The sequence below is a fragment of the Apis laboriosa genome, unplaced genomic scaffold, assembly GCF_014066325.1.
Source record: "Apis laboriosa isolate Shangri-la unplaced genomic scaffold, ASM1406632v1 scaffold30_cov140, whole genome shotgun sequence".
Lineage (NCBI taxonomy): Eukaryota > Metazoa > Arthropoda > Insecta > Hymenoptera > Apidae > Apis > Apis laboriosa.
In genome coordinates this window covers 793,656-806,970 of record NW_025222776.1, presented here as the reverse complement: position 1 = coordinate 806,970, position 13,315 = coordinate 793,656, and the positions used below count along the sequence as shown (strand labels likewise).

Below are 13,315 nucleotides of genomic sequence, written 5' to 3'. Positions count from 1 at the left end.
CCGTGTAATAATTAAGGCGCGGTATTTTGTGTTATCGTTGTGGCAACTCTAATGACAATTCAGAGAGTACATGGAACTGCAAATCATGAAGAACTTTAAGTCAGACTTTGTGCTGCTTAAATCGTCTGTTTGCAGCTGTTACAAAATCTCGCAACAAATGTGTCTAGCTCATGATTAATATCATGGATCATTGCTCAAAATAAAAGAATAAAACTCAAGTCTCTAAAGATTAATAAAGATTAATAAAACATTTTTTTAAATGAATTTTTTAATTTTTAAAATAAAAGTTAAAATTTTTTTCCTCCATCCAATATATTCAAACATTTGAATTAATATATTAGTTTTATTGATAAAATATCTTTAAATATTGTTTAATAATTATTATTAAATTTATTTTAACGTTATTTACATGACAAATTTTCCATTTAAAACTATGAAATTTAAAAAATTACAATCGTAAATAAAAATTTGTGAGAAAAATCAAATATTTTGCTACGTTACACTTTCGATATTAAATTTTTTTTATTGAAAATTAAATATTGCTTATGTTGTAGATTAATCGAAATTGTTCCAGTCACGCTATACGATATTACATTTAATTTTTAGTGTTATAGTGTTATATTGCAATCTAAAAAAAATATTAAACAACTCAAAATTCGCATTTTCTATTTTTAATAAAGATCATGATCAATTGTCTTTCATATCTTTTTACTTTTATCAAACATTTTTGAACAAAATAATAACAACTATCCTTCAATTCTTGTATATATATATATATTTAAACAAAAAAATGATTTTTATTAAACTTTGCTCCTTTAAATCATTCGCAAAATTATTTTAAAAAAGGAAAAAATATATACAAATAAATTTTCCGTTCAAAGATAAAATAAAAACATTCCTAAATAAATCGTCTGAGATAGCTTTGATCGGTACCAGGCTACGAATTCGCCGGAAGCGGCTACTATTCCAAGGAGGATCGTTCGTATTTTACCAAAGTGGATGGCGAACAGGCAGGCGAGCAGGCAAGAGCGATACATGTAAAGAATACAAGAGACTCGCGGGACTACTGGTCGGGATGTCGACTCGTAATATCGAAAATATATTGCCGAGCCTGTAACCACAAGTCATGTTCAATCGAATGAATCGTATGGAATAAAAATAAACCTGCCTCCATCGGAAACGAAAGGTCCAATACCGTTTTTCTTTATCTTGGCGAGAGGGGAAGAAAGTTGGAAGAAAGAAGTGATGTCGGGGAATAAAGTAAAATGTGAAGGTGAAATGAAAGGTAGGGAGGAGGGGGGAGGGAAAGAAACGAATGTTCCACCGACGCATGCATCAAATCTTTAAGTTGCGTGCGAGATAAAGTGTGCTTGCACGGCGGCGGCGAGCCGAGATAAAATCAGGCAATTTCGTCCTCTTTCGAACTTCTGTCCTCTATTATTTATCGCGATCTGTTATTTTAATCTCTTTGTTGAGCGATGTACGGTTGTCCAGGAAAAAAGCCTCTTTATCTTTTCACGATATTTTATCTTTAATGAAAGTTTGTCGATATGTATAGAGCATAATGAATTGTAGATATAAAGAGCAATTTTTCTGTTCGAAATATCACATTGAGGAGGTGATATGAGATAAATTTTAAATGTTTACAATTTAATGCTTCATCATATTATTTATAAAAATAATTTTAGAGATAAAATTGTGAAAAAATGTTGGAAAATTGATTTACTTGCCACTCTATATTTTTTGAATTTTGATTCAAAAAATTATTGAATAACTTTAATTCTTGACTAGTATCGTTAAGATCATAAATGATCATTATAGAGTAGATTTTTATGCAAATTTCAGCTACTAACAAAATTTATTAATAACAGAAATGTTATAATATTGTTATAAATGTATATAAAATTATTTTTTCTACAAATTAATTGAATATATTTATATATAATTACAAATTTTTATTCCATATTTTAATTGTTCGTTAAAAATTAAAAATATCAAGTTCTAAATACNTATTGTTATAAATGTATATAAAATTATTTTTTCTACAAATTAATTGAATATATTTATATATAATTACAAATTTTTATTCCATATTTTAATTGTTCGTTAAAAATATCAAGTTCTAAATACGTGTAGGATTTAAGGAACAATTATAGAGCGAAGCATCAAAGTCGAAATGAAACTCTTAAACCAAGGGAAAGGGATTAACGTAAACGAAAAGCGGAGAACGAGAGGAACGAATGGATGATACCTTACAGTCTGAAGGAATTTTTTTCCTAGAGTTTATCGTACCCTTTGCAACACTCTCATTATACCTTTCTTTTCGGTAACGTAGCAAAAAACTGGTGAGCGAATAGGTGAGAAACTTGCTCCTGCGTACAGAATGTATGTTAGGCGGAAGCAGATGGGCGTTTTTTGAACATTACTTACCTTAAATGATAGAATTTAGAAAATGAAATAAAACGGTAGTGCATTAAACATTACGTGTAAATTGCGCTCGATAATTGTTATAATATAGTATAATAGAAATAGCAATAAGAAGTGAATAATAATAAATAATACTAAAAAACTGACAAAAACTATTATGTGCAAATTAATCTTTTGCACTCGATGATTTTTTTTTATTTAATGTAAGGAATGGATATAAATTACAAATACAATTCCAAAGAATTAGGATCTCAATTTTTTAATAAAATTTAAAGCTTCGAATGAAATACATACATATATATTCTCCAATTAGAAGAATCTCCAAGAATGTCTAAAATTTACCTAAAACTGGAAGTCATGTTTAATTGTTGAAGATACAATATTTGTACTTCAGATGAATAGACGATTTTTGATTTAAATTTGGAGCCAATCTTCAATCAATGCTTCGACAAATACTGCTGAATATAGGCAAAGATTGATTCCATACGACGTACAGTAAACGTTGGATAAGTGCCCAAAAATCGAGGTCCTAACTGTACTTATCGAATAAAGATATTGAAATTTAATTCTGACAAAACTTGACAAAACTTGGAATTCATTTCCTTTATATCTCTAAGTTGAATATAGAAAAGTTCAAAAATCAAAATAAATATATCAACGATATTGATATATGTGATGTGTCAAAGATCTTCTAAGAATAATAATGACTTATAACTTAGATTTCAAATATTTATTCGATATTTATTATAGAGTATTGTTATAATATTGTTAATCTTTGCAATAATAAATTTAAACAATAAAATATTAAAACAATATTAAATTAATATCCACTATTTATTTTAATTTATAAATGCAATTATCTTTTAAAATCTATAATGAAAAATATTAATTTAAATATGTTTTAATACAAGTCTATATCCAGTATAATTATTATTATGAAATATAAGAAAAATTTTTTATTTACGCGATTGTTTCACAGTTAAACACAGTTAAATCTTAAAAGGAAGATTGAGATTGAGAGGAAGGAGGAAAAGCAAGACGCTGCAGAATAGTTGCATAAGAAGATAAATACAACAAGGAGGATTGGTTACAGCTGATTGCATTCGCGACATCTTCGTCTCTGAATTTTGGCTTCATATTTCCCCCTTGTTCATGGATGTTCGTCTTACCAGACTTCGTACGATACCGCATTTTAAAATATCTCGGTTTCTGAGTGAAAAATTATCCAATTCCCAGGGACTCCCCAGTAGAGGTGCGAAATGCATTTCGCTGAGTAATGGTGAAAGAAATTCCCTATAATTCACGCGTTCCATAGCTTGATATTGTTTCGTATATATGACATTTACGAATTGCGATACGATAATCGCGCGTAGCGATTAAAAAAAAAAATGAAAAATAAAATAAGGATTATAAAATACTTTGAAAAAGTGTATGTTAAACTGCATATATTATAAATAATATGTATTATTAAATCTGTTAGAGTAATAAATTTCAGATTCGTTATTTATCGCTTTATTATTCATTTTTGTTATTAATAATAATATACAAATATGACTTTTGGCAAAATTAATAGATTTCAAGTGAAATAAAAACAGAATTACGTATTCATTTTCATTATAACACTTTAATTATGTATTATAATTATATGGTATATTTAATTAATAAAAATCAATATGTTTATCATTATACAATAATAATATTAACAATGTAATTAAATAATAAATTTTTTTTTAAATCTTCTTCTATATGGATTTATTAACTGTTTTTCCGATTTTTATTTTTATTTCTTGATCTATTTCATTTTAAAATTTCTCGATTGATAATTTTAAGTTGATTAATAAATTGCTTTAAATAATTTGTACTAACTTTTGTATTTAAGAATATTACTATTAACTTATTATTAATATTATTCCAATTATATGATATGAACATATCTTTAGAACACTTAAAATATTTTTTTTTCATTCATAATTAACAATTTCTCTCTTGATATCCTTCTCATGATTCAATATGCGAGGAAAATTTACTAAAATAGATTCAATTTTACGATAATTATTGCAATTATAAACGATATAAACGTCGACTTATATTATTTAATATGATTCATATAACGATTCATTATTAATTAAAAATATATTATTAATTAAAAATATTTATACTGAATGGTCAATAATTGATAATACGTAAAAAAAAATCGATTTCAAATATTCGTAGATACACGCATACTTGACTAACAAGTATCGATTTTTTAGATACAATAAAGCCTCATATGAAATGAAAAAATTTCATTCTATATTTTTCACTTGTACCACTACTACAATTACGAATCACTGTATACATATACATGCCTTGACATCTTAAAAAAATTTGTATAAACAAATGCAAATGATCGTTTCGATGTTACTTTCAAATAAAATTTTGTCAATAGTCGAAAAGAAAGCGTTCTTCGTTCGGCTTTCCATTCAGCCCTAAAAGTTTAGACTGGGGTAACCGCACGTGTAACCGAAACTCCGATAATTAGTTCATCGGGGGAAAGACAGAGGGCGGGAAATAGCACGAACTGGTGGCCAACAAATTCAATTGGCCCTCTCACGGGTATACCCCTTGATTATAACTGGACCACCGGGGAAAAAGAAGCTGGCAATGATATTTGCTCCCGATTTTCGACCCCCGGCACGTTCCTCCGTAAATTACGGCCAGAGTTTCGTGCGCCCTACCAAGCCGCCATTTTCTGCGTTTCTACCTCAATGCGAGAGGAATTCCCCGTGGCTGACGAAAACCGGTTATTAAACCTTATTCCCTTCTTTTTTTTCCCTTCCAGCCTCACTTTTCCAGTCCCCGCGTCCATTTTTCTTTTTTCTTTTTTTTGCAATCGAACAACTTCCCTCTCCCCGACTTCGTTGAATTATTTTAGCTAAGAAAGTTCCCGAAGCGTGGCAAACATACGTGCCGCGTACATTCGAGGAGATCTCTTGAAGAGAGGTCAAGAAGAAGCTCCCTTACGTATTCTGCAAGCTCAGGTTTACACATTCGAAATGTGGTCAGAAAAATCCAAAGTTTCCCGAGAGTTGGAAGTGGTTATCGAATGGCCGGTATGTGACCCGGGATCTAAAAAGATTTCCCTAATATTAAGCTTTATATTGTAACCCGAGCGGTATCTTGGAAGGATGCGTTTTTCGTTAGAAATTCATTTTGTCGAATTTGATTTTTTTTTTCAAATATTATGGTAATTATTATCGCTGTGACATTTGCATGAAATAGAGTTAATGGAATATAAATGAATGATAGATATATATTATTCGTTCAATTATATGTATTTAATTTATATTGCATTAGAAAAAATGTTTTACTAATAACGCGTTCAATTTTAGTGTTTTTAATCCTACCATCCTAGCTAACTTTTTCGTTATTTTTCCAGTTAATTTGTAAAAATTTACATATAAATGTTATTCTGATCTTAAATACTATTTTCAGATTTGATCGTTCAAATTAATAAATTTTAAAAAAAAAATTGATAAAATTTAAAATTCAAGAGACTAGATATTATAATTTGATATAATTTTGCTATAAAAGAAATCTTATTTTTTTATATTATTTTCCTAATTTCTCATAGGAAATTAATTTAAATTAATAATAAAAAAAAAGAAAATATCTGTTTTGTTGTTTTTTACATAAAAAATCTATTTTTCTTATAGCTTAAAAATAAACAAATTTATATCTTTTATGTCCTAAATTAGCTTAATAATTCTCTTTATTAACAAGTTAAATAGCATGCTTATACAACTTATAATTTCTATCAATTTCAAATGCCTTTTTTTTTAAAAAAATAATAAATAATTCAAGAGACAATTATAAAAGTTTAAATGAGATACGTGAATTAAATTGTACAGATTTTTCAATCGTCGAATAAATAACGGGGCGAATACACTTAAAGTCCTACTGTACACAGAACATTCCTCAAGTTTTCTCTGGATCGAGTTTCTTTTGTTCCATGAAAAGGGCTAATATCCATTTGGAATTAGGTTGAATAATGTCTAGAAAAGAATGAGCAAAAATGGAGAGTAGCCCGAGGTTCTGATAAAGGTGCGCCACGAAACGAAGTAAATTGTTGAGGAAGTATAAGAGAAAGGAGAGGAGGAATGGCATTACACCGACCGTGAAGTAATAGAACTCTGTGTCTACGTGGGAGGGAGGAGTGGCGACGATCGGCGGATAGAAGGGAGGGAGAAAGAAAGTGAATCTTAATATCGCTTATTTATTCATACTTATAACCCCGCTTTCGCCGCTCGAGGATTTTCATAACAGGTTTGTTCTCCTTCCACGGAGGAGAGTCTGCATTATCAGCGCGCACGTTTTGAGATTGTTCATGTTTCGCTTATGCAAATTTAGCAAATTGTGTCCCGCTCATGTATCTAAGGGCTAAGTTGTGCCTGTGAATCGTTTCGAATGTTTCCACTATTATCAATATTATTATTTCTTTTATTTTTGTTTCAAAATTGAGTATCAAGCAAGTTTCGAAAATTTTATAATTTCTTGAAAGAAGGAAAGTACGTAACATTCAAAAAAAAAATTTTATCCATTAAAACGAAATAGGGAATAGAATTATATTAGACTGATTTTATAAAAATTAAAATTTTTAAAAAGTGAATAATTAGTGTTTCGTTGCTATTTTCGAATGTTTATTTTTAATTGTTAATAATTAAAATAGAATTTTTTATCCTTGATTTTCATCTTATTTGAAGAATTGTCAAATTTCTTGTATAATAATTCGATCAGAAAATATTCTTTTACAAATATTTTTTCGAAAATGCATGTGTATAAAATGAAAATTAAATAATGTATGTTATTATATATAAATTATATATATATAATTTGATGGATTATAAATTATAAAATCTTCTTTTTATTAATAGAAGCACAATCTTTATTCATTTTTGCATGAAGGATATATATGTATATAATATACTTGATATATTAAGCTTAAAACAAGTACATTTATTATTTAATAATTAATCGTCAAATCTGAAAGTACTGAAAAAAAAAATAGAAAATAAAAATTCAAGCTTGTCAGAGAAAAAATCTTTTTTATCTTAATTGAAATGAGGTATATTTTTAAGTAGAATAATACTAATAAAATATTTCTTAATGTTTGAACGTAATATAATTTATAAATGTCGTTCGAGAAAGAGATCTCAATAAAAATTAATCCATATTTTATCTACCATAAATACACAGCAAATCTAAATTAACGAATTTTCAATATTTGCTATTCGCTAACGTATGAATTTTTATTCATATATTCAGTTTTAAAACTACGAAGAAGAGAAACGAAAATATACAAAATTTTTCCCATCATACATACATCTAGTAATTGCAAAATATATTATATTTTCGCGTAAAATATATCCAGAAGGATCGTTTTGATTCAAGAATAACCGATCAATTTTAATTCGTGGGGTGGGGGGGGGGAGGGAAAGTAAATAAATTTAATGAGAAGGTGCATCGTTATTGAAAGGGAATATAATGTACCTTTCTTTGAGGACTTCATCGAGGTAGCGGCGAGAGAGTCAGATTATAACCGGCTTAAAATCGCCCACCTTTAACGACATCGAATAAATGAACAGAGAGATAAATGACGAGAGTATGTCGATATTATCGGCCCATCCATTTTTCACTTTCTCGATATCGCACGAGTGCCACGGAATCCGAGTGGAAATTGTGCTATTAATTATAACGCGATAATCAGTAGAAATATACGATGATGGCCGATAGATTTCATGGAAAATGATTTAAGTTTCGAGGGGAAATATATTGAATTAACACGTATCTATTTGTACACGTATTTTTGGTTGTGTATTTTTTTTTTTTTTTTTGTATGAATATTTTAATATCAAATTCAAAAAATTTGTAAAAGCTTTGGAATATTTTCGTAATTCGAAAAAAAAAAATTGTTTATAAAGAAGAGATGGTATAATGGTATATAGCTCTTCAATTTTATATTTTTTCTATAATTTAAGTTGTTTCGAATTTTTGTTTGAAATATAGATATTAATAATCTTATTATTATTAATAAGATCATGTTAGATACATAATATTGAAACAAAAGAATTAAATTGAATATTAATAATTTATTTTATTGTAAATGATTCTTCGTAATATTTCTATTTATAAAAATTATATAAATAATCTTGTTTCTGTTCACAATATATTTAATCTTGTTCACAATATATTTAATTTTTTCTAATTACAATAATTATTTGTTTCTTATTTTTTATCGCTTTCATTTTGATTAACATAAAAAAAAAATACGATGATAGATCTCGATAGATTTCACGAAAAACAATTTAAATCTTTATACTCGGAAACTTTTTAATTAATATTTGTTATAAAAATAATAAAAGCTTTTGAATAAATTCCACGTTACACGTTAACGCAGATATTATTTTATTTCATTAAAATCTCAATATAAATTTTATAAAATTTTTTAATAAGGATGAACAAGTATTGCAATTCTACAAAAAAGAAAATACTTTTGGATATGAAGAATTATAGATATCATTGCCAATAATAGATATAATTTCTGGAAAATAAGATCTTAAAAGAAAAACTTGTTAAAAATATTTAATTAAATAATTATTTCAATTTCAGATTTCCGCTAATATTACATAATAAAATTATAAAATTCTATTAAAATTCTTTATTAATTGTATTTATTAAACAGATTTTGTTCTTAGAAAATGGAAAATAGTTCGAGAATTTCTACTTGAACTTTGTATCCTGTCAGTCGTCTGTCTTTAACTATAGACATTCCGTCTATCCATGTGACACACATCGGTAATTAAAATCCTTTACCATTGATGTCTATTATTATTCACATATATTCTTAGCCCTTAACTCTCGAAATGCAGACAGTTTGACAATCCTATGGACGATTGACTGGAGAGAAGTCAGTAAAGATTCATTTGCATACTTGGCAATAAATTTTCATTTGAAACTTATAGTCATTTAAAAATTAGCAAATTCCATTTATAGTTTTTTTAAGAAAACTTTTACATTTTTTACAATTTTCTTACATTTCTCACAAATTTTCTTATAAATAGATACTAATGTTTATGGATTCATAGAAAATTTAATGATATTCAAAAATACAAAATAATTCAAACTATGATGTATATTTTAAAGAATTAATCTTTATTTAAATTCTATTTCTTTAGTTATGTTAATTTTAATTCACAGTCTATTTAATTATATTTTCATGATTTATAAAAAATAGCATTAAAATTTTAGTTCAGTAAATTAAAATAATAAAAAAAAAATAGTAAATTAGTTCATCGAAAGAACTATAAATTTTTTAATTAAAAAACTAATCATCTTCATAAAGAAAAATCATATAATAATTTATCTGAAGAGAAATTATTATTTCTATCTCTAACAAATTTGATTTTTCTCAAAAATATTTTCAGTAAATTAAAATAATAAAAAAAAGGTCAGTAAATTAAAATAATAAAAAAAAATAGTAAATTAGTTCATTGAAAGAATTATAAATTTTTTAATTAAAAAATTAATCATCTTCATAAAGAAAAATCGTATAATAATTTATCTGAAGAGAAATTATTATTTCTATCTCTAGAATTGATTTTTCTCAAAAATATTTTTACAAAAAAATAAATTTTTCTAGCAATGCTTGAAATTAGAATTATACATAGTAATTTAATATTTTCTGTCAGCTAACTATTAATACGATAGTTTAGATTGCACACGTATACGGTAGATTCAGAGCGTGAGTGTCATAGCACATGACACTTAGGATGCAAGAGCTGTAGAAGTTGAGAGGAGAGGGTGGAGTAGTGAAGGAGGGTGTGAAAGCTGGATGAGTTCCAAGGCATGCAGGAAAATAGTTTTAGTTACATTGTTGCTTTAGACTAACACGAAGGCAAAACAAAAATAAATCTTTCCTAAATCTTTTATGTCTAACTAAAGGATGAACGTTTATATTTCTTTATTCCCTGATACGAATGATTTATTATGCAGATTGTGGTATTTCGTACTTACAAATATTTCACTTTTCAAACGAAACAAATGAAACTTTACAACAATATAATATAAACTCGAAATATTAATAAAAATTAGACTGTCTTAATTTTTAAAATAATTAATAATCTCATTTTTAATGAAATATTATATTTTAGCAAGTTTCTTATCGTAGTCTAAAAATTGTAACAATTTCGAAATCTATGTAAAAATTATTTTAAAAGATGCTATCCCATTAATCTTTCAATTTCTAAATAATTATCATTTAATTTACATTGAACATGTATCTTTATATTAATTGTTAATTTTCATTTATTATTTATTCATTTATTATAAAACTAATATATTATGACTAATATATTTCATAATAATTTAATTGTTTTTTAAAGCAATTTAAAAACAGAAATAAACAAGTTATATATATTAAAATTTTAATTAAATACATATTATATATTACCTGCTTATATTAAAACAATATAATTATTCTTTTTAATGTTTTTTAAAAAAATAAATAATAAAAATTTATATATATTTGTATTTATTATAAGTTTATTATATATTTGTATATATAATACACATTTATATATTTTATATTTTTATAATAATATTTATTATATATATTATAATAAATATATATTATATATTATGTGTATATATATATATATTATATATAAATTATATATTTTATATTTTTATAGTAATTATTAATTGAAAACAATAGATACCATTTCAAATTAAGAACATTATATTTTTTAATAATAATAATTGAGAACAAAAAATGTTTATTTATATATATACATATAATTTTAATTTAAATAAATTATATTTTCTTTCTTCTTTTTTACAGATTATTATTTAATCTTATTTTCTCTATTTTCGATAATATTTCAATAATAATTATTAATCGGAAACAACTACTTTTTCATAAATTAATTAATTAAATTTGCTTCGTCTCCATTTTGTAATCCCCTTGAAAATATATCCAATGTAAAAATTCAATCTGATGTTTAACTTTGCACACGCCGGAGAACAACATAGAGGATGGATAAGAAGGTGTGAGTCGAAGCGAGGGTGAAACCTGGATGAACTCCAAAGCGTGCGAACGGATAATGTTACAGGCACGAACGATCTCAGTTCGGTGAAGCTGAGAATTCTGTCGAGAGAGCGGAGTATCGTCATTGTCTATTCTTCTCCCTATTTGTCACGCCTTTGCTTTTGCGGTTGGTACCACGAGTAAACCAGTGTTGTTACCATGACGACCCCACGCCAACTGATGCTGAATACGTAGGTCAGAAAAAAAAAATCTGTATGTAACACGTCGTACATTTCAGTGATGTTTCATTTTCAATCGCAATGTTTTGAATAATAGAATGTTTAAAAGAATATTTAAAGAATGGTAGATTAAATACAAAATATTTTTATTTTTCGTTTTTTGAATTTACGTAGATTTTATTATGTAGATAATTTTATTTTATAGTAATGGAATAAATTGATTCGTAGATTAATAATTTTTATATATTTTATATATTATTTAATAATTAAATATTTTCTTTAATGTTTTTTGTCAATGTGCGTAAAATTATCGAAATAATTAAATGTGAATTTTTGAAATTATTTTCAATTATTTATCATGTTTAATTTCGAAGATCAACAATGAAATAAAATATCGAAAAATCTCTTCATTCTTATTTTGCAAAATTACAACAATCAAACAGTAAATATTTAAATACCTAACTCTGCAAATTATTTTCAATTTTTACATCATTTTTAAATATTTCCAAAAATGACAATTTCCAAATGGCATCAAACAATAAAAAATTGAATTGGAAGTTTCCCAATCTTTCTTTTTTTTTTTTAATTATTTTTAATTATTTTTATTTTCCAAAATAACATTGATTAAATATTTTACACGATTCTTATTTTTTAATAAAATCACCCTCGATGATTTAACATTTGATCGCCCTCCATTTAAATCGGCGAGTAACGTGTAGAAAAACTTTTTTGACCCATTGTACGTATGTACATAGCCATGAACGAGTTTTTTCATCCCCTATTCTCGCTCAGAAGAGGGAGAAGCAGTCGGCTTGGGGTGGAAGAAGCACTTGTGAGCTATGCGGAAGTGTAACGTCACGAGTTCGCACCAAGTGAAAAGCGTCTAGTTCTCACTCTCTTCATCGCTGTCTCGGTTTTGTTCCATTCTCTCTCTCTTTTTCTCTTTCTCTTTGTCTTGCGCTCTCTCTTTCTCTTTCTCTCTCTCTCTCTTTCCTCCTCCTCTATGTTTCTTTCCATTTAATAGCCACTTTGAACTCTCGCACGAATCATCGCAAAAGCTGTTACGTGATTAGTGACGGATGAACGTTCCACGTCCTCGATTGTACGTTTGCGTTGCTGAAGACGTTAATTGTCGGATGATTCAGGAGATTGACTTTATTTTCGATACGAGAAAACAGATAGAAATGGGAAAAATTGGAATATTTTTATAAAAAAATATTATTCGTATAATGTTTACATTATTTAAAATACTATCTTCTTATATATTATAATGAAATATTTGATATAAAATAGTATTTATATAAGTTGTACTTTATATGAAAAACTTATTTTGAATCGAAACAATATATATTTGAAATATTATTTCTTTATATTAATTACTATTTCGAAGAAGAATTTATTCGGAAAATCATTTGAAGAAATAAAAATATCTATTTATCTACTTTAAAAATTTATTTTTTTTAATCTTGAATATAAAATATCTATATAATAATATAAATAAATAATTAAATTACTTATTTATATTAATTACGTAATTATTAATTACGTCTTAATATTTGTATTGCGGTTTATTTTCGAATTTGAT

The 13,315-nt window shown here is 26.3% G+C and overlaps 1 protein-coding gene across 4 annotated transcripts in view; it reads left to right on the top strand.

Annotated features, from left to right (window-relative positions):
• The window catches only part of LOC122714530 (SAM and SH3 domain-containing protein 1-like), a 476,950-nt gene that overhangs the window by 408,857 nt on the left and 54,778 nt on the right, over nucleotides 1–13,315 (top strand). The window contains exons 1-2 of one of the 4 annotated variants that reach the window (XM_043935947.1): nucleotides 11,401–11,511; nucleotides 11,577–11,746. The exons of the other annotated variants lie outside the window; for them this stretch is intronic. Of the exons in view, the coding sequence (XP_043791882.1) occupies nucleotides 11,462–11,511; nucleotides 11,577–11,746 (220 nt within the window). The 5' untranslated portion in view covers nucleotides 11,401–11,461. Of the gene's footprint in view, nucleotides 1–11,400; nucleotides 11,512–11,576; nucleotides 11,747–13,315 lie in introns of those variants that run through there. 4 annotated transcript variants of the gene reach the window in all.